We start from the raw sequence: 24359 nt of genomic DNA on the forward strand, positions 1-24359 counted from the left end.
AAAGTTTGGTCTAAAAATATTCAACGGTTTCTGAGTTATGCTCCGGAAACAAAATGATTATGGACGGACAGACAAGGCGTCGACTATATCGCCCGCATTAAATTTACAAAGGACATGTTTCTTCTACACATTTTTGGGTCCATTAACAAAGTTCACAGGAATATTTGATAAATGGTGCAAACCAATTACATCAATCAGTTGTTTTTGACCAATCACCAATAATTAGGTATTAATCAATTGCCAACAGTAATGATGACACCAACTTTCAAATACCTTTCATAACACAGGATGATTTCTTAGATGTCACATAGTGCATCGACTACCCACCTGAATTGAGAATTCTGTAGACCATCATTGAAATATGACTGTCCAAAGCCAAGAGTCTGATTGTTTGTAAGGGGGTCACTTGACTCATCTTGTTGATGACTGACTGGATCATCAGACTGGTCAGAGGACTCTCCAACAGGACTAGGAGCAGAGCTATCTTTCATGGCTTCATCATTACTATCAGACATAATACTCCAAATATTCCGACCACCTTTAGCGTCCCCATCACATTCATCGTAACTACTAGAACTCTTAGCACTATTTGGTCGGGAATTGCACTTCTGTTTTGTATTTGTTGACCCCTTCGTTTCACATGGTTCAAAACTTGTAACGACCTGTTTGCATGGCAACTCGTCATCAGTCTTTGACACAGGCATCTCAAAGCCATTTTCATTTTCACTTCTGGTGAAATCACAGTTGTCACTGAAATTTGATGTCTTTTGGAATGAATCAAAAGTTTCTTGAATGTCTGTTACAAATTCATTAGGACTTTCCAAATTTTCATCTTGACTAGATACTTCTCCTGAATTTCCACTGGTAAACATAGGACTTTTGCACTGATTCAACTGGTCAACTTCACATATGTTACCACAGTTACCTACAAAACATTCAGCATGACTTTCATTTGAATTTGCTGCTCCTCGTATCTCTACTTCTTCCATGAAATCTGGCACTTCAGGTGTTGTACTTTTCTGCACACGACACAATTTTTGGTTTGGACAAACAGAACTTATATTTTTCAATCTACCCCTTTCTAAATCATTTTCCTCCCCACAAATGACAGGCATGTGTGGGCTGGCTGGCAGTGTGTGCTCCTGAATAGCAGGAGATCTAGACGTCTGTAAAGCACCCTGTTTGTCCACGGTGTCACAACATTCGCTGCGGTCGTACTCTGGTGAAGATGGCAGTTTGCGGGTGCCACAGCATGTCCTGGTTTGATGGTATTCCACACTGTCCAGACTCTGCCGTTTGGTGAGCTCATTGCACTTCTGGAACTTCTCAAACTACAAACAGATGGAAGGAAAGACCTTAGTTGCTTGCTGTTTAAGGTGCTGCACAAAAAGAAAGTGAGTTCTAATGAAGTTCTCTGAAAGGTCAAAGCTTGTAAATAAGCACATTTTTCAGATATTTACAGAATTTTTAATTTCATTAGCTGAATCCCTTGGTGGCAATGTAAGAATTATTTTTCCAGGAATGGCTTCTCAAAAGAATGCTGTAAATGTCTCCTTAACAAGCATTGACCCACCAGAGGGATACCTTTTGTGCACCTATCTTCATCCATTAATAAGGTGAGGGTTAAAACTGACTTTCAATTGACTGAAATCGGCAGAAATAACAATTTGTAGGCTTCATGAGTGGTGATCATTCACCAATCATCCATGATTATGTTCGCATTAAATTTTAATCGATTACATGCAGATTACTCCTGAGTACTTACTGATTAATATACAAGCTGATCTAACATCCTCCAACCAGATTCACAAAACAACCGTAGCACTAGGCCATTTGTAAGCTATAATACAGCATAGTGTTACATTAGGTTTCAAATGATACAGATGCTTTCGGGATTGGGACCCAGCACTTTTACTCACCACAAACTGGAACTCCGAATGAAGCTGGCGAGAGTACTGGCCCGGCTCAATCTTATAACCATTCGTGTGTCCAAACGTGATCTTGTCACCCTCAGAAAGAATGCTTGATCCCTTGATCTATGAAACAGAAACAAACAGTACCGAATAGTTTCATAACTGATTCTACTTGATTAGTTTTACAAAATTTCTGGCTTATCAAAAGCAACAACAAACAGCCTACCATAAAATTGTTCAGAAACAAATTTCAAAAAGCTGCACAAGAGTCATCAGAAGATGACATATCCCCCAGGCCCCCACATATTTGAACGGACAAATCATCTAAAGGTTACTTAATGTTTTTTTTTTAATTTTAGACTAAGTTTGAATTGTTTCCATGGAAATCATGAAAAATATAATGCCATATATCTGGAAACACCAAAAGGCACCACTTCAAGATCTGTCTCATATATCTGCCAAGATCTGTTGAATGATATGAAATGGTTTTCAAGTTGTACTCCAGAAACGAAGCCCATCTGTCCATTTTGAGACTAAGTCCGAATTGTTTCAATGGAAACCAGGAAAAATAAAAATGCCATGACACTGTAAATAGAAAAAGGCACCACTTTGTTGTCTGCCTCAAATATCTGCTAAGTTTTGATGTAAGATATTAAATAGTTTTCTAGTTGTGCTCCAGAAATGAAGCTAATCCCTCCATTTTGAGACTAAGTCAGAATCATTTCCATGGAAACTGGCAAAATGATAAATCACAAAAATCTGTCAATAGCAAAAGGCACCACTTTGAGTCTGCCACAAATATCTACCAAGTTTTGCAGAAAAATATGGTGCAGAATGGTTTTTGAGTTCTGCTCCAGAAACGAAGCCCACCCCACCATTAGACTAACACCAAAATGTTCCATGGAAACACAAAACAAAAACAAAAATGCCAAAACCCTGTAAATAGCAAAAGGTACAACTGTAGGTTGAGATTATTATATCTATCAAGTTTGGTCTAAAAATCTTGAAAGGTTTCTGAGTTATGCTCTGGAAACAAAATGATTACAGACGGACAGACAGATGGACAGACAGACGAGTCGTCGACTATATTCCCCCGCATTATATGCCAAGGGGATAAAAAGCTGATGAAGCAATAAAATACCCTTGATACCCTTAATATAACAGCTTCTCTGTGACATCACAGCAATTACTTACCTTAACAATGTTGCTGAAACAAAACTTTGGAAATACCTCAACATCATGGATGAAACCAACACTTAATCACCTTCACATAGTGGACAAAAACAGCACATAATGACCTTGACACTTTGACACTGACACTGTGTACAAAACACACATACTAAATCACCACGATATCATGGATGAAATCCACAACTCGGACATGAGAATGCCAAAGCACAAAAAATAAACTGAAAATGTAACTGGGATGCTTCGGGTCATTCATAGCATATTTACATGAATCTCAAAAACATTAAAAATGAAAACAAAAATCCACAGATTCTCATGTCTGACTACTCTAATACACTGGCAAGACAAAAAAAAAAGCCCTGAACACTAAACTTGAATAATCACTTGACTTGGTGGGCGAAAGCTGACATTAAGTCACCTTCACACTGCGGACGCAAAACACAACTTAAAGACCTTGACATTATGGATAAAACCAGCACTCAATTACCTTGACATCATCAATGACATCCTCTCCTCATTGATACCAGCACTCACCCTGAGATCATCAATCATCTTAATATTCAACATACTCAGTGACACCAGCACTCATCCTGAGATTATAAATCATCTTAATATTCAACATCCTCAGTGACACCAGCACTCACCCTGAGATTATAAATCATCTTAATATTCAACATACTCAGTGACACCAGCACTCACCCTGAGATTATAAATCATCTTAATATTCAACATCCTCAGTGACACCAGCACTCACCCTGAGATCATCAATCATCTTAACATTCAACATACTCAGTGACACCAGCACTCACCCTGAGATTATAAATCATCTTAACATTCAACATACTCAGTGATACTAGCACTCACCCTGAGATCATCAATCATCTTAATATTCAACATACTCAGTGACACCAGCACTCACCCAGAGATCATCAATCATCTTAATATTCAACATCCTCAGTGACACCAGCACTCACCCTGAGATTATAAATCATCTTAACATTCAACATACTCAGTGATACTAGCACTCACCCTGAGATCATCAATCATCTTAATATTCAACATACTCAGTGACATCAGCACTCACCCAGAGATCATCAATCATCTTAATATTCAACATACTCAGTGACACCAGCACTCACCCTGAGATCATCAATCATCTTAATATTCAACATACTCAGTGACACCAGCACTCACCCTGAGATTATAAATCATCTTAATATTCAACATACTCAGTGATACTAGCACTCACCCTGAGATCATCAATCATCTTAATATTCAACATACTCAGTGACACCAGCACTCACCCTGAGATCATCAATCATCTTAATATTCAACATACTCAGTGACACCAGCACTCACCCTGAGATTATAAATCATCTTAATATTCAACATCCTCAGTGACACCAGCACTCACCCTGAGATCATCAATCATCTTAATATTCAACATACTCAGTGATACTAGCACTCACCCTGAGATCATCAATCATCTTAATATTCAACATACTCAGTGACACCAGCACTCACCCTGAGATTATACATCATCTTAATATTCAACATCCTCAGTGACACCAGCACTCACCCTGAGATTATAAATCATCTTAATATTCAACATACTCAGTGACACCAGCACTCACCCTGAGATTATAAATCATCTTAATATTCAACATACTCAGTGATACTAGCATTCACCCTGAGATCATCAATCATCTTAATATTCAACATACTCAGTGACACCAGCACTCACCCAGAGATTATAAATCATCTTAATATTCAACATCCTCAGTGACACCAGCACTCACCCTGAGATTATCCGTGAAAACAGCAAACAGCTCTTAATATTCAACATCCCGAGTGAAACCAGCACTCACCCTGAGATTATTGATGAAAACAGCACTTAATGCTCAACATTACAATCTCAGTGAAACCAGCACTTACCCTGATATCATTGATGAAGGTTCCGTTCAAACCCTTTTCCTGAAGAAAGAACACATCATTTCCGCTCTCCCTTGTTTCGCCAATTATAACAGCATGATGGCGGGAAATGAAGTTCTTTAGTATTTTAGAATCCAAGAAGAAATCATTATTAGGACTTCTACCAAAAGTGTTGATACCAATCTTTAACCTGAAAAACAAAACAATAAGGAAGTGATGACCCTGATCTTCAATTTGGAAACATATTCAACTGATCTCTTGTACAATCACCTGTGACAATGGCCAGTGGCATTGTTTCAAAAGAAAGGAACACTAATTTAACTACCTTAAACCACGTGTCTAACTTTCATAATAACTGGCAATACATGCTGCATTACACCAACACATATCACCATATTTCACAATACTAAAATTTTGGCAATACCCAACCTTATTTAATACTAATCAACATTATAATTTGAACTTCATGCAAGTGAGTGAGTATGGTTTTACGCTACTTTTAGCAATATTCAAGCTAAATCCTGGCAGGGCACAACAGAAATGGGTTCCACACATTGTACCAATGTGGAGAATTGAACCCGGGTCTTAGGTGTGACGAACGAATGCCATAACCTCCAGGCTACCCCACTGCCCCTTACTAAAAGTGAAGCAGGCCAAGCAGACACCCAAACTTGCTGAGAAATCAGCTAACAATGAGGCAGCATGTATGAGTTAGAGGCATGTGTACTTCAAGATTTCGTAGATTCACAAAATTTAGGAAGTGTATATTTAAGATGAAATGTTTATAATGCATATGACAGACAGACTGACATAATGAACTGGGTTTATTTATTTGTCCTGGATATTTGCTGTATATATTAGTTTAAATACACATTAACATTATATCTTGCTGTATTCTTTGCATGAAATCCTCAATGTTCAGACTAATGATTTATCAACCAATCTATGTTTAACTCACATGGCTGGCTAATTGAAGTTATTTAATGTTCCTATGCAACCAAATTCAGAATTATCCTTCCAGAACATTGCGATGTAACCATGGTAACAGGAAACTAAATCTTGTTAGTTTTCATCTTATCAAAAATTGATCCAGAATTTATACACTCAACCTTGTCATCTGTAGACACATCATTTACTATCATCAGTAAAGATCAAGCAATAACTCCTCAGAGATATCACTTTAGGAAGTTTTTGAGGTAACTGCTGCAATATTTTTGGACTACTTTCATCTCCATTAGCTGTAAACAAAAATGCCCACAGCAAATTAAGTCAATTTTTGTTCATTATTTGTTCTAATGGCATGAAAGTTTACTAAATGCCACCATGAAACATTGCAGAGTGAGTGAGTGAGTTAGTTTAGCTTAAGGCGCACTAAGCAATATGGCGGTGGTCTGTAAATAATCAAGTCTGGACCAGACAATCCAGTTATCAACAGCATGAGCCAGCAAGCCTAACCACCCAATCCCATTAGTTACCTCTTACGACAAATACATTCACCTTTTATGGCAAGCATGGGTTGCTGAAGATCTATTCTACCCTTGATCTTCATGGGTTAAGCATTGTAGAACTTACAACAACAAATGGTAGCCCTACTTCTTGTAATGGTGTGACTTGCTCACTCTTCCATCACTCTTGTTCACTTGGAAGCATTCATATGCAGGTTTTCAAATGAACTTATAACAGGTGATGTTTCATTTTTTAGTTTCTCTTGAAAGACAATTACATGCCAGGGGATAACAAAATAATACAGTATCAGAGTGGATGATTACTAGAATCTCAGCCTTGTGTCTTTTGATATCATACATATCACCTCTATTTTATACAAGAGTCATCAGAAGATGACATATCCCCCAGGCCCCCACATATTTGAACGGACAAATCATCTAAAGGTTACTTAATGTATTTTTAGACTAGGTTTGAATTGTTTCCATGGAAATCATGAAAAATATAAATGCCATCTATCTGGAAACACCAAAAGGCACCACTTCAAGATCTGTCTCGTATATCTGCCAAGATCTGTTGAAAGATATGAAATGTTTTTTGAGTTGTGCTCCTGAAATGAAGCCTATCCATCCATTATGAGACTAAGTCAGAATTGTTTCCATGGAAACCAGGAAAAATAAAAATGCCATGACACTGTAAATAGCAAAAGGCACCACTTTGTTGTCTGCCTCAATTATCTGCCTAGTTTTCCTGTAAGATATTGAATAGTTTTCGAGTTGTGATCCGGAAATGAAGCCCATCCCTCCATTTTGAGACTAAGACCGAATTGTTCTCATGGAAACCAAGAAAGAAAGTAATCTCAAAAACCTGTAAATAGCAAAAGGCACCATTGCAGCTTCTTAGCTGGTATATCTACCATGTTTTGCAGAAAAATAATGAACAGATTTTGAGTCCTGCTCCGGAAACGAAGCCCATCCCTCCATTTTGAGACAAAGTCTGAAACATTTCCTTTAACATATCACAAAAACCAGTAAGTACCAAAAGGCACCACTTTACGCTCTGACTGATGTATGTAACAAGTTTTGCAGAAGAATATTTAACGGTTTTTGAGCTCCGCAAACGAAGTAACAGATTGTCAACACTGTACATTATGAGCGAGCTGACATTTATAGATGGCTGCCTGTCCAATCAGAAATTGTCGTTCATTGCTGCAAGCCTCCCGATAGGCAACATTGAATCTGCTGTTAGAAGGCCTCTTTGCCTACTGAAGAATCATATGAGACTGTTAACTACTAATCTTGTGTGTAATCGACGTCTTTCTTGCGTTCAAAGTCTGTAAGCGAATGTTGACAACATGCTGATACTGGAACAGTCTCTTGAGGACCAATTAGATTGTAGACGTGATGTGTAGCAGTCAACTGATCATCATGAAATCTTGCTCAGACGGTGATACCCTGGCTAGTATTCGGGCTTGTCCGTAACCTTGCTGTTTGGCGAGCATGTGTCTAGATGAGCAAAACCGTGCGAAAAAAACTCTCGCTGCTTAAAGCTGATGTAGTCAGACTGTCCTCCAGGTAGACGAGTCATAATTTTTCCACCGAAGATAATACTGTCATCTCTTGTGATTGGAGGTGTAGTTTGCGGTAGTATCTTATAGTCGTCTTGAAGAATCTCTGTGACGTATTTGTTGTTGAGAATTCCCCTGACGTCCAGACCATTCGTGATCCACGGTGTGACTTCAGAGTCCGAGAAGGGGGCTTCCTCCGGAGATAACGATTAGTAGTATCTATCTTTATCCTTTCGTGAGTGTGACGCATTCGAATGAATGCCTACGATCCCTTTTATGCGAGTCCAGGTCTGAAGGGGACGACAAGTGCTGACGGCGCCTTTGACGAGCTGGAGAGACTGATGAAGATCTTCTACGTTGATGAGTAGACCTATGAGTGCACACACCCAAGTGAGAGTCATCACTCACGTGAGTGTAGTCACTCAAGTGAGCGCACTCACTCGATGAGGATGGATCTCTCTACTACTACTAATGAATCTACTCGAGCGGGTGCGTGCATACGCTGCCTCTTCATCCTCTGGTGTGAGTGCAGATCTATCTGAGTGCTCACACGCCACAGTGGTGGATATGCAGTCAGGGCCGATCGAAGGTTGTGATGAAAGTTGTCCATGTCGGTTGACATTCTGCTCGTTGTGTAAGATCAGCTCATCGTAGATATGTCGTTCCTGTAGAGGGACGATCCCTTTACTAAAGGTTTTCGTCATTGTAGTATGTTGATTCTGCAACGACTTCGATGAAGAGGACATTGTCTTCGACGACAATTGAGACTTCTTAGACTGCAACGGCCCTGTCTCTGTTGAAGTTCTCTTCTGTGGTTTAGTGGACGACTCGCTGGACCCCAGACATAGCCCCAGAGATGAATGAATCTCAGCAGAAATTGATAAATGATTACCCGAATTTAAATCACCCAATTTAGACATGGCTAATGCAAGCCGACATTGCCTGTCCGTTGCATGTCTCTGAACAGACCAAATATATAAAGTAAATTCTGAATCAGATAAATTTCTGCAAAATTTACAACGAACAGTAAGTGCGGGTCAACCGCTGACAGCCATAATCTACAATGCAAACACGATTTCATCGACTGAGACTATGTCTCGTTTAGAGGGGAACTTCAAATGATTTCGGGTATTCCACTACCTTCACCAAGGAGGAGATAAGCAATTACGCAGGAGTCAGGAAAAGGAAAAATTTTATGTATTTATTTTTATATTCTATGAACATAATTTAGAAAATGTCCTTTTCCTCAGAGACTAGATGTTGGATGAATAAGACTGGTTCATGATCTCTGTTGATAAGGTTACCATGGTTATTTCAGACATTTTCAAAGCCACATAAATCATGACAATAATGATGCTATCTAGCTTGTGATTTATATTTCACACTTAACATTCAGCATGTATAATGATTTTATCTCAGACTTTCGACTCTTAGGAAGAAGATATGGCATTCTACATGGCTGTCAGTTAGAGATGATCAATAAGGTTAAAGGGCAGGGTCTAAACCTACACACAAATGGGGTTTGCCCATGTTGCCTTGTCAAACCTGTCTTTCAAACTCAGTCACAAAATGCCACAAAACTGACCTACTGGTTCATGACAATATAAGCCACAGTGAAGAAGTTATGTTATGAAGACTCACTGCAAACAGTATCAATGCAGAAAAACAACAAGACATACATTTTGAAATTATATTTCTCGTTTTGAAAGCCAGATTTGAATTTCCCACTATCACTCAGGTGGACACATGAGGTGCATTTCCATAAGATGAAGCCTGCTGTGAGGGAAGTTTCATTCAGGATTTCATATACTGAGGGAAACAAATAAGGAAACACCACATAAAAACAGAACATACCAACAGCACATAAATAGTTATCACTCTGTTATTTCCCCCATTAGTCATGGATACTGTCCACATGATCAATGATTCATACCAAGTAATTATCTGAATGTACACAACACTACATCATTTCACTTTGTGTTGGGGATTGGAAACTAAATTGATTATTGGAGGACTTGTGAACGATTATTGATTATAATCAAAATACACTTACATCGTAATCACCAATTTCAAAGGTTTTTTGCTATTGTTTTCCAAATTATTGCTAATGTAATCATTCTGTTTATTTACACAACAAATATTTATCATTATATCTCATTACATTCACAATAGATGTAAAATATATTCATAGACCTTTTTACAGTAATATTTACCTTAGTAATGAATATGAACGAATGAATACAAAGCACATAACTTTACAATGTTGAGCACATGTTAAATCATGAACATTCATCACATTTAATGGTTAACAAGTGTTTGCCACAAATATGGCAATGTCCCTTGTCGCTAAAGAACAATGAAATTTTTACAACATTGAACTTGAAAATAAGGTCAAGGTCACCAAAACTGACTGGTATCTGTGTAATCCCCCAATGTAGGCTGTCACCAATTTTGAAGATATTGGGTACAACAGTTCATGAGATATTGCATTAACAAGAATTTGAAAAGTGGCCAAAGTGTTGTGACCTTGAAAAGGAGGCCAAGGTCACCCAGCGATCAGCAAAGCAGGGGACGGGGTACACCAAAGTGTCTGGCATTGTCTAGATATATTGTACTGTGAAGCGTTTCAAGTCGGGGGTCATCTGAACCTTTTTTCATATATATTTCTAAATTCTTAATCCTCACAATGACATGGGGACCTATGCTCCTGTGAAGGTATTTGGGTTTTTAGAAGTCAAGTTAAAACCTTTGCTTTTTCTTTGGTAAACCTGATTACTATTTAATCTGTAACCAGTCTGAGATGATGAGTTTCGGGCACCACTGTGTACCTAATAGTAAAAAAAAATCAGTAACCAGATTAAATCATTGATCATGTCACAATTATCAACTGAAACATCATAATGATGCAGAGCAACAGCTGTGGTGCTTCTTTATTCTGATCAGATCAGTCAAAATCACCTTGGTTACATCGAAATCAGGCATTAATCATGGTAATTGACAATGCTAATGAATCCTGGAACCAGAGCTAACAATACATTATGGCTCTGATCAGTGATCACAGTCATGATCTCTAAGAACACAACTGGACCAACATCTAGTCAGAAAGGATGACAAAATATTAGGGGTGACTATTGAGGGAGTAACAACTACTGAGATAGCAATAGTCAACTGTATTTTTCTCTATTGTTTCCTTTAAGGTCATGCAGAAATATAGCAATGGAATTCCTTAAATTATCTTGCTGTTGGGGGGAGTTTCAGCTCAATCCAGTGGTTTTAAATGTCCTTTAAGCACACGTTCCAAACTTTCTTATGATACTTCTACATGCAATCCACACAATGAAATAAGTACTAGTAACTAACAGTCCTGGCTAGACATTGGCTGGACAGGTTGAAAAACCACATGTCCCCTAAGCCCACAACTCACAATCTTATAATCAGTGTTCCCAGTGGTTTTGAAAATTGCCCGGGGCTTATGCCGACAGGGTCTGAAAATTCCGGCTGAACCACTTTTCATTAGGAGAGAAAGAAATCAGTATTCATATCGAAATACTGTCAATAAATGTGTGGCAGTGTGTGCTGTGTGTTGTAGTTTGAGAAAATGTTCATTAGACCTACATTAAATACAGTTATCAATTCGATGCCATGCTGAGGCAATGAGAAAATGATTTCAAGCAGTCCAACAACATGCAACAAGAGTCATCAGAAGATGACATATCCCCCCGGCACCCACATGTTTGAAAGGACAGATAATCTCAGAGTTACTCATTGTTTTTTTAGACTAAGTTTGAATTGTTTCCATGGAATTCATGGAAATTATAAATGCCATACATATGTAACCAGCAAAGTCACAATTTCAAGATCTGTCTCATACATCTGCCAAGATCTGTTGAAAGATATGAAATGGTTTTCAAGTTGTGCTCTGGGAACGAAGCCCACCCCTCCATTTTGAGACTAAGTCCAAAACGTTTCCATGGAAACCAAGAAAATAATACATCACAAAAACCTTTAAAAACCAAAAGGCACCACTTTGGGGTCTGCCACACATATCTAGAATGTTTTACTAAAAGATATTAAGAAGTTTTTGAGTTCTGCTCCGGAAATGAAACACACCTCTCACTTTTCAGACTAGGTCCAAAACGTTTCCATGGACACCATGAGAATAATAAATCACAAAGACCTGTAGAGAGCAAAAGGTACCACTATAGGTTCCGATTGATATATCTACCGAGTACTGTAGAAAAACATTGAATGGTTTCTGCTCTGGAAACAGAGGCCCATCCCTCCATTTTGAGACTAAGTCCGAAACGCTTCCATGGAAACCGAGAAAAAAAAAAAATCACACAGACCTGTAGAGGGCAAAAGGCATTACTTTGGGGTCTGCAAGACATATCTGCCAGGTTTTACGGACAGATATTAAGAAGTTGTTGAGTTCTGCTCCGGAAACGAAACACACATCTCACTTTTCACACTAGGTCCAAAACGTTTCCATGGAAACCGAGAAAATAATAAATCACAAGATACCTAGCAAAAGGCACCACTATAGGTTCTGATTGATATATCTACCAAGTTTTGCAGAAAAATATTGAACGGTTTTTGAGTTCTGCTCTGGAAATGAAGCCCATCACTACATTTTGAGACAATATCTGAAACATTTCCATGGAAACCAAGAAAATGATGAATCACAAAAACCTGTACATAGTAAAAGGCACCACTTTAGGTTTTGACTGACATATCTACCAAGTTTTGCTGAAAAATACTGAACGGTTTTTGAGTCCTGCTCCGGAAACAAAGCCCACCCCACCATAAGACTAACACCAAATTGTTCCAAAAATCTGTAAATAGCGAAAGGCACAACCATAGGCTGAGATTACTATATCTATCAAGTTTGGTCTAAAAATATTTAACGGTTTCTGAGATATGCTTTGGAAACAAATTGATTACGGACGGACGGATGAGGTGTCGACTATAAAAAGATGTTGATTGTGATAAGTAGACTCTGCCGGTTAAGCGTATCAGCAAGTGAATCAGTGGCCAATGAAAAACGTTTGTCACACTTGAGTGTACACCGGCTGCTTCGTTTTGAGGGAGGTAAACACAAGTACAAAATATTGCACTTTTGATTTGCGATTATACGCTTATAATTTTGTTTGTGTTTTCTCAATCAGCAATGCATTTTATATATCATGAATAAGTGATAACTGTGTTTTAATTATGTTTGATTTTTTGGTAGCATGTGACCTTTAACAGAACTTCAGCCAGTTTATTGTACTGGAATTTTAGGATGAATGAATTATGGTAAGAGTGAGTGAGTTAATATTTAACGTCACATCAGCAATATTTCAGCCATATCGTGACGAGAATTATGGTAAGAATTAAGAGCAAGAATTATGTGTGAATGAATGAAAGAATAAGAATATAAGAAAGAAGTACATATGTGAATGAATGAAAAAAATAAATGATACATCACAGCCTTCCCTCCCAAAACATGTTAAATAATGCAGAAGTATTGTGAGAACACGTGTTGACATCAGCCGTCCTTTTTGTTTACGTTAATAATTAATTCACATATCTTATTGCATGTGTTGAATGGCATGGACATAAACAAAATGTTAACTGACACGGTCACGCACCCCTCGAAAACAGAAAGTGTAAAACTGTCACAAAGCCAGTTTTGTCAAATAATAAGATTCAACAACAAAGAAAGAAGTTATGGAACTGTAACCCTCAAGCATCACAAGCATCAATGGCGGATCAGATCAGCTTGGCGCAATGTCATATTTTTCACACACGTCACATACACCCTATCATTTTGTTTCAAATTATGAAACTATCACTATTACTTGCAAACATATTTCACCTGACAGTACATTCCCCTCATAAGAATTTAAGGTGTATGTGACAGATGTTTTTGAAGAAATAACTAGAAACACTCAAACAACATTACAATGGCGGATCAGAACAGATGGGCGATATGTCACATGTTTCACACTCCTCAAATACACCCTTTTGTTAACAATTACAATTTTGTTAAAACATAGAACTATAACTAAGACTTGCAAATATCTTTCAAGCAAAAGCATGTTTCCTTCAAGAAGTAAAACGAATACAGTCAGGCCGCGTTAGTCCGGACCCCGACAATCCGATTCCCGCGATATCCGAACAATAGCTAGCTGTAACCAATCTTGTTTACTATGTAAACTCATTGCCTGTTGATTCAGTAATCCGGTGCTTCACTCTCCGTATCCGAACGTTAATCAGCGGTAACAGATTAGCTAATTACCATTTTTATTAAGCTCGTGAAAGATTTAGTATCAAGACATTTACCTGTTTACTAAAAGTGCTATTACATAAGTCGTTTAGTATCCTCTATGTATTCAATATATATTATGAAGATTGCTGCTTGGTTGGAGCTCTGCAATATGATGTTAGTTTACTTCCTTACTTGCCATTATTCATTTAATTAGGTAAGTCTAGGTAATTCAACTCAGTCAACTGAATGACATAAATGAAAACGCAAAAAGAAAAAAAGAAATAGTCAAATTATGACAAAAATGTGAAGAATTAATTCAAGCAACATTTTACAACATTTAACAGCGAATTTTATCAATGTACATGTTTTCGAAATTTACATTTAGTATTTTCTGAAAGCTCACTCATCATAGATTTAAATTAACACATGAATGCACACCTATTTTGTTATTGATGAGGGTTGCGATACTAGGGGTGAAACATAACAGCAAGGTGATTATATGAAACATATCAAGATACACAGGTTCTGATATAACATGTATCCTAGGGAAGTTACAATACATGTTTCATATGTATCACGATACCCATGTCACAATTTGATATGTATCAGGTTACCTATTATTATTGTTGCATAAATTTAGTTACATTTGGAACAGTATTACATATTTTATGATTGCTTATAAAGTTTTTTAATTTCCCATCTTTGAGCATGAAAAATAATCATTAATAACACTTATTACATCAAAAAACATGATACAATTGCAAAATGTAAACACAAACATATTTAAACCAATACTTTCAATACTAAATGAATGTGAATAACAATAGCCAAAACACACCTTTTCAAGAAACATGAACATCACATCAAAACGCAACCGTCACGTCTCGTGCATTTTGAGTTTTTTGCATGTGCAGGGTCGTGTATATGCGCTTTGGACGGCGAGTTGTAAGGTCGAAAAATAGTGTGTGGGTCTGCACTGTTGTGAATTAAGACAAATAGTTGCCATATTCGGGCATTGTTCATAGTTCGAAACAGTTGTGTAAATTCAGATAACTTATCTAGTCAACTTAGTTTGGTGGACAGTCATAAAAGGTGTCAATATTTAGTTTGGTGGTCGGAGTGGCAATAACATTGTTTGGTTACCATTTAGTTGAGCACATTTTTTTTTCATATTTAGTACTTACAAAATTTGTTTAACGATACCACTGCGCAACACATGGCATCCTTAATGTATCACATTATGCATATGTAATGTCAAATCACACAAACATTTCTTGACTATGAATATTTCAGAGCAGGTTCCAAAGTAATAGCCAGATGTAGCCAAAGGTCATCACATGTTTACAACTGTGATTACAGGTTTAAAGGTCTCTATATTGGCACTGTTATCAATCCAAATCTAACTCATTAGACATAACAGCATCAACTAAAAGCTTGATAAATTTCAATTTGGAAACAATTAGTCCAATTTGCTGTAGAAACAAGGTGTATTATCAGCCTCTGAAGAACATTAGGAAAATCACTGTGTTAAATATACAAAGAATTATATTTCATTTCACCCCAACTATCATTTTTGTTAGTAGGATTGCTTGTCTGTTTGGTAAACAGAGTTATCTCACTTAGCAAAAACACTCATAAAAAACACAAACACAAGAAATAATATACTTATATTCAAAACAGAGATTTTTTAAAACATGTTAAACACTGTTGAAGTTATTATTTTACAGAATTCTGTAAACATATTTTGAAGATATTTTGTATTTAACGTGCAGGCTCAGAATTTTTGGACAAGCCCTCTTATTCAGATGTAAAGTATTGGCAAATGAATGTTCTTTCAGCAATTATTTTTATAAATGGCTTAACATGTCAAAATATATGCAACTATTCTTGCAAGTCTTCATTTCATGAGATACATGTTAGTTTGGTTGCTGTGTGCAAAGGCAATAAATTTACATGATTTGTAGGATTTTTTATAACTCACTTTTGATCTGGTGATAGTTTGGTTTAACTCTTTCCTGATCATTTTGTAAATATTATTCTTTACTATTCAGCAGATAATGTTTGCTGGGTTGATATCTTTCCCATTAAAGCCAAATAATAGATTTTGAACTCTTAATTAAATTTGTCCTTCACCAAACATCCTGAGCCATGAGGACAATTTGGTCCATGCTCCTTTGATAAAACTACACTCAAACAACAGATGCCATACAGACTCTCATGCCTGTTTACAAAATGTGCATAATGGTGATTCTCTAATTCCAGTCTTATGTAAATAAGTATTGGTTGTTAAAATATTCTGAGTATTCATGTAATTTTCACTCTGTGTACATCTGTGGGAATTAATTGTAAACCAAAAGTTACTGTGTTCTGTAATCTGTTTGGATGAAAAACATGATCAAATGGTATTAGATTCCTAGAAACCCGGACTCCACTGCAAGACTATTCACTGCATATTGACAAGTAGAAACATCAGAAACAATTGTTTTGCTGTGTCATCAACAGTGGTGACGTCATTCAAATCATATTGTGACGCAGTTAGAATGACGTCACAAACGAACAACTTCAGATGCTACCATGGGAACCAACTGCAACGGCCAGCTGAGGACATTTCACTGCTGTACGAATACTCAATGTAAACGAGAGCAGACAGTAAAACCCCTTGGTTTACTTTTTTGTTTACAACGTCAATAAACATGATGTGTTGGCCAATTTCTGGGTGTTATAGAACATTTGAAGAAGAGGAATATTTCATATGAAACCTCCGGCCGACGTCTTCGGTTCCAAATGCATTCCCGTGCTTCAAATGCTCAATAACAGTTAACACTCAAATTGGCCAACATAGGATGTTTATCTTCTAAATGTATATATCCCAATAATTCTGTGGAAATCGTCTTTCTAATACTTGTTCCCATTAAGACAATAAATATCTTTTAACATCAATCAATAAAGTCATTCTATACATCTGTATACCTCTTTTTCTTCATTCAAAAAGAAGTGTCCAGTATCAGATCATAGGGGCGACACTCATTTATCATGGCATAATCTGTGGTCAACAGGCCATGAAGTGTTGTTTTAAAGTCATGTCCCAATAGTCATCATGGTCATAATATACTCCCATTAGTCATACTGCCACTAGTCACACAGCAAATGAGGGATTATCTAAAACAACTGGCATATACCCTTTGTGCAAACTGGACAAGCCAGCCAATTGGAAAGTTTGAAGTTAGTTTAATCTCTAACACTGAGAATGGTAGTCTAAGGTAGTTCTTCCGAGGCGATATTTCAGACTTCTTAAGCATATAAACAACTGATCACGGGACTAACTTTAGAAATAATATCATCTATATGTGCATTCCACGGCCATCACCTTGTAAAGTCAGCCCCAGATGTTTATGAGTGTGGACAGCCTTTGTCGGTACATCATGCATTGTAAGATCTGGCATTGATCATGTGGATATCACCGTTTTCTTTCTTGTAAAATAATACATTCAGTTTTATTGGGATTAAAGTCTTCTTACCATGTCTCAGCCCACTTTCTAAATCATCATTTAACATATTCGAAGATAAATGGGGCCAGAAGTAGACAACGCCCGGAGATTTAATGATTACATTGTGACAACTTGGGTTGATGATGCAAGATTCCCCAACACTCTATGGAATAATCACCAACATTAGGCCTTGGAACAAATAATTATCTTGACGGCTTCCACTACCATAGGAACAAGACTGTCGCACCATCATCCAAACATCTATCACGTGGTTGAACTGATCCAGCAGACTGAGAAGTCTCAATATGAAGTCTTCAATTCCTGCATGCTGTTGGCTACCTCTACTCAATTGACCTTTAATGAATAACTGTGAATATATACAAGTTATAATAAGAATGCAAGTGTCTAATGTTTAAAGTGTCTATGTTAAAAGCACTGTAAGAGCCAAGATAAGACACATAATAAAATATATTGTTAAACATTTAGATTGTGTCTAGGACATACAATATGTTACTATGTATACTTGCTGACAACAGATCATGAACGACATGTCATTTTATTACAAAAGTATTACAAAAGCAGTTGTTGTAAAGTCAAAATATACTCACAGTTTACTATATGTCTTGCCTCTCCTGGCCCTTGCTGATGCTCGTCACTCAGTCAAGTCCGAAGTCTGTCCTGTCATGTCACTTCTCAACTGCCCCAGCACATTTTTTTCTACCTACGCATGCCTCGCCAAAATCTTGCACGTGCCTAGACAGTCACTTTCGTAAGTACAAGACTCAATAGGTACTAGTTGTTGGTGCAGTTAACAATATTATATGTTGTTTAAATCTGTGTGATTAGTGGGATGTATGAGTAATGGGAGGACACCTATTAGACAGTAGGCAAACAGAGATGTAGGAGGTGAACAGAAAACAACCCGTCATGACACAAGTTCATCTTCGTTGTTGAATTACACAGGCAATCAAAGGTTTTCACCATTTGCTGGCAAGTTGCATTTTACTACAAGTTAACCTGTTGATATTAGGGTGTTAACTCAAAATCCTTGAATCAGTGCTACATTAAGCATTGAATTATGCTACATTCACCATGGCGACAACTTTCTACTGATGAGTGTTGTTAACAGAAAATTGTTTGAAAATCAGTATTGCACAGGATGTGACTTCAGACCAGGGGTTTCTAAAAAGATTAATTATCAGAAACATAGACAATAGGAAATCTTATTAATGATTATCGATATGGAAATAGTGTTATCTATAATATTGTACACAGCCTTTTGGGATAAATTTACACAGACAATACACAGTTAAGTTGTTTAACCAAGGACTGCTTCAAAATGTCTAGGACACAGTTTTGTTTTGTAAACCATGCATAAACATCACCATTCACCAGTGGTGTGAAATACATTCACTCCTTTCAAACAATTTTGGACATTTGATTTACTTCTGTGATAATTACTGAACGATTGACATTTAGTTAGTGATTACTAGGCACCCATTCATCAGTCAATGATGCATAGGCCAGTGCTTTTTTGGTGTCATTACTATTGTTTTTCTAAGCCTTGATAATGAAGTTCACACATTAAGACTGAATTGAAACTATTAACACTGTATGAAACTCCTCAAATACCCAGCAAACCCACAGGGCTGATAACTGAAAAAATATTGCTGGCCCTATTAACATGGTTAACATGTAAGTGAGTGAGTTTAGTTTTACGCCGCTTTTTAGCAATATTAGAGCAATATCACGGCGGTGGACACAGAAAATGGGCTTCAGGCATTGTACCCATGTGGGGAATTGAACCCGGGTCTTCGGTGTGAAGAGTGATCACTTTAACCACTAGGCTACCCAACCGCCCTGTTAACATGTAACCAGCGGTGTTTTTTAAGATAGTAAACTGAGATGAGGAATTATAATAATGTAAATAATGAATTGATGTGTGATACTTGCATACCATCAGAAAATAACAACACTTTTCATTGGCTGAAAGTATGCCCTAGACCAATCACTTTCAGTGTTAGATAAATGGGTACGCTAATCTGTGGAAGTTACGTTTTGATTGATCATGAACTAAAAAGACAACGTCTAGTAAGACTGGGACGGGTCCAGATTTCCTGTCCGGGTACCCACCATCGACTTGACTACGGTACCTGTTATAACACTGACTGCAATTTATTCCCCTTCAATAAACCAGTCTCCAATATTGGTTACACCACCTTGGGTCGACAGTCCATATTTGAGGTGGTCATCACTCTATGATGTCACATCAGTCACATGTGTCACACTCACAAATACTTTTTAAAAGGAGAAGACAAAATTACAAGCATATAATCGCAAATCAAAAGTGCAATATTTTGTTCTTGGGTTTACCTCCCTCGTAATGAAGCAGCAGCGATATCAAACCTAGTCAGAGCCAGTGAGTAACTCAAAGAGTAACGAAGCCTTCTCATTGGCCACTAGTTCATTTGCTGATACGGTTAGCTGGCTATGGCATATAAGCCCGATAGGTGTTAATTCTAAATTGCATGTAGTCAGTGACTGAAATTGTGCATTGCATATTGTCATCAGCAGACAGGCAGGTAGACATAGAGGTGTGAATAAATCAGACACTAGAGTTTTCTCTGTGACAGTCTACTTATCACTATCAACATGGTTTTGTTTATGTAACGAGTAGATTATTTACTTGTTTGAGTACACAACCAACATTATACTACTGCTCATGACTTCATACTCCAGGCAGGCATGCATACCGTTTCAAGTTCTGTGAACCTATTCATTGCACATGTGTTATGAGCGCAGTGCATCATAGCTGTTGTAAGTACTTATTCCCCCAGCGTTGGAGGAAAATTAGTGAATCGTTTTAACTCCAATTTTGAGGGCATTTTTCATCACATTTTATAGGTTGAATTGGCATTTTTGATGATTTGTTTTGGTAAGTGCATACCAAAAGGTATCAGAATCTGCATGCTGCATATGACCTTTATGATCATGATGATTAGTAGCATAAATCAGCAACTGTGACTTAGTGGCTTTATCCTCAAAGGGTATTAAAGTATCATAAAAGTTTTGTCATCCTGAGAGGGTATGAAAGTCCCCAAACCTTACAAGTTAATTTAAACTTTACAGATTTTTAAGTGTAGTATTTCTGTCTCTTAAACTTCAGCAGAAACTTTACCTTCAGTCTTCATTGGGATGGGGTAAATTCAACAGTGTTGGTATGTCCATGTAGGTAGCTAAAGCACATGGCTTCTAGTATGGTGATCTGCCTTCAGCTGACAGTCCATGTGTACACTGCACTGTCTAAAAGTTTTCCCCTTTTAACAACAAGTGCTAACTGGTTTTAACCTACATTGTGACTATCTAATAATTTTATGGTCCTTGGTTGACAGGGATTTATATATTATATGTATGTATTATGAACTAGTTTAAAACATTCAATTCATCTTCACCAAGCTTATCACGTAGATAGGTCTGATGGTGAAATGGTGCCTTTTGGTGGTTTTGGATCTTGAATAAAATGTATTTTTGACGGCATTTCCATGGCAACGAGTTTTACTTTGTCTGAAATTCTTGGTAATGCTACTTTCTGGAGCAGAACTTTCAAACCTTTGATTACTCTCCTCTGTGGGTATTCATGAACATAATTACACGAACCAATACCACCATGCTATTTCCAGTATCAACATAACTGATGCACATCAAAACATGGAACCAGCCACACTGTCTCTTGTTGATACAAACATGCTAGCATATGAATAGTTCATATGTATGGTTTCTTTTGATAACTGTGAAGAACATTATATTTGACATTGTCATTACCAATTGACATATTCATGAAGAGTAGTTCACCACTGCAGGGGATATTGACCACTTATTCTTGTTGTTTCCAGTTATCTTAATTGACCAATTCTTTTCACATGTTGAATCATGTTGCCACTTCTCATGTGGCATATGACAGCTTCATGATATTGAATAAGGTATATGAACAATGGGCGGTTCTTCTGTAAGAACTATTTGAAGCGGATATCTGCGATCCTAAATCTAATACCTGAGAACAATTAACTACTTGCAAACTATGTTACACGTGAAATACGAAATTGTCGAGAGTAGATATCTTGTGAGTTTTCATGGCACATTTGTCCACAATTTCAAACACAAGGGAACAAGGTAATTGTAAACAAAGTGGTGACATAAGTAAGAAAAAAAAGTAAACCATTCCATCATTTCTTCATTTATTAGTCCCGTGATCAATGCAGGTCTGGGTATTGAGACGGGTACACGGCTCCAACCCATTACCCACCCATCCCAGGGATCTGGGTTAACCATCCCAGCCGTTTCGTCTAGTTACCACATTGGTAAATTATTTTTGAAATATTTCCTGTAGTCAATGACATGGTCAAATGAGTACCCTTGGCAAATGTATTGACCCAAAGGGCTGGCTATCAAATATAGTTGTAAGCCCACCATGTAACTAGAAAGCTATTTCACTCCCTGCTATTAATACACGATAACCAACAATTTGCTGATTTAAATATACTGTGACCATTGTTGGAAATTAATCTCTTTGTCCACAAGCCAAGATGAAAATGTTACAAGATCATTTGCTAAAAGCATATGCCACACACTGATTGGGCAAAGGGGTAGCCTTGAGGTTAAGCACCTGCTTGTCACACTGAAGACCTGGTTTTGATTCCCCACATGGGCATGATGTTATAATGTGTCCCCTGCCGTGACAGTGCTGGAATATTTCTGAAAGTGGAATTAAACCATACTTACTCTCCACACACATTTCTTTGTTAAATGGTTGAGTTTGACCACTAAAAATCAATAAGTGTTTGTCCCTGTCTGGTAGAAACAAAGTATACATTATCAGTAGTATTCATAACCTGACCAGGTTGCATTACATATGGTGTATCAAAATAACTACTCATATAAATTCACTACAGTTACCATGGTTATATGAAGTAGTGATACAATAAACAGTCTCTTAACCTCTTAAAGTTAACATGCAATGATGCAACAAAATAAACAAACATGATTTAAAATCACCACTTATTCATGACACACAAAATACATTGCTGATTGTGAAAAAACAAACAGACAAAAATGTAAGCATATATTTCATCTTGTTTGTCATTTGTGATGAGTGAGGGGAATTGCCTTATGATTTACAAAATTGATGGAGAAATGTCCTACACTCATTCAAGCCCCACGAACCTAACCTAGAAACAGGCGCTTTTGGCACAACGCAACAAACCACTCTTCAGCCAAGTGCTATGGTGAAATTAGTAAATCATTTGACCCCAGATTTTATGGGGTTTTATCATCATGTTAATTTTCAACTTGAAGCCCCCATTTTCAAGTTGAATTTGCATTTTTAATAATTTCTTCCTGTAAGTCAATACCGAAAGGTATCAGAATCTGCAAAGTTTTGTTTTTGCATAGCATAGTGACCTTTAAAAATCCAGCTAAACATCTGTGGAAGCAGCCGAAAAATGCAACAGTTTAATTTCTAGACAGCAAACACCAGTAATAGGCTTAACACATTGTACCTATGTGGAAATTTGAACCCAGGTCTTCAACATGACAAGCAGATGCTGTGACCAATATTCTACCTCACTGCCCCAATTCAGCATAATAGAAGCATTGTTAGACATTCAAAACTGTAAATAATATCATGAATATAATCACAGCCTTGGCTCCTTGATCAATGTTGTATATAACAATAGGTAAGAGTTCCGCCTGTACACCCCCTCCCCCCGAATCAAAAGCCAAAATTACAAACTGACATGCATACCTCGACCTAAAAATACATTCGGTAAAATAGAACAGGTACAAGTGGAAATATTCTAATTGAAAAATAGGGGGAGGGGGATTTGGCAGGACTCTTTCCAAACAATTACAGGCCTGTAACTACTCTGTGTCTACCTTCTGAACTGTAAACATATAACAGGATCCAACAAAGTTTATTTGACAAATTAACAAAACCCTAAAAATACGATCTCAGTTAGAACAAAGTTAGTTTGATTTGTGTCAGATTTGCTATTTGACACGGAAGAAAAGTGTTATACATTACTGTTTTCCTACATAAATTGTGCAAACCATGCATTAAGGTCTAACCCATAAATTCTTAATCACATGTGATGCAAAACCAAATGACAGTTGCGCGACACGTGTATCTACCATGTTTGACAAGAAATGTATCATACAAATGAAGTTAAAGTCAACATTCTCAGCCTCAAATGCGTTATTTTGTCTACAAATATACATCCGAACTCAAATAAAGTGTTGTCGACACGTGTTCACTCACCATGCAAAACTACACACACAATAACAACCCAGGTGGATGGCTGTTCAGCCACACGGAAGCAAATAATGTAACGTCTTAGAGTGTCTAAAATACTTACTTCATGATATTGAGTACATTCCGACACGTTGCAGCGGGGCCTACCCTGCGTATCTGCCAAGTTTCACCTTCCTTCGGGTCCATTTGGGGGGTCTGTGGCCGAATTATTGACCATGACCCGTAGACTTTGAAATTGCCGCGAAAATGGCGGCCACGAAATTCCGAACAA

At 37.3% G+C, this 24359-nt stretch overlaps 1 protein-coding gene across 1 annotated transcript in view; it reads right to left on the minus strand.

Moving 5' to 3' along the window:
* LOC137268556 (uncharacterized) overlaps positions 1–24333 on the minus strand; it is a 45413-nt gene extending 21080 nt beyond the window's left edge. The window contains exons 1-4 of the mRNA XM_067803125.1: positions 24192–24333; positions 5037–5223; positions 1920–2036; positions 328–1331 (exon numbers count right to left, since the gene is read on the minus strand). Coding sequence (XP_067659226.1) covers positions 328–1331; positions 1920–2036; positions 5037–5223; positions 24192–24274 — 1391 coding nt within the window. The 5' untranslated portion in view covers positions 24275–24333. The remainder of the gene's footprint in view (positions 1–327; positions 1332–1919; positions 2037–5036; positions 5224–24191) is intronic.
* Between the last annotated feature and the right edge of the window lie 26 nt (positions 24334–24359).

This window comes from Haliotis asinina, chromosome 16, assembly GCF_037392515.1.
Source record: "Haliotis asinina isolate JCU_RB_2024 chromosome 16, JCU_Hal_asi_v2, whole genome shotgun sequence".
Lineage (NCBI taxonomy): Eukaryota > Metazoa > Mollusca > Gastropoda > Lepetellida > Haliotidae > Haliotis > Haliotis asinina.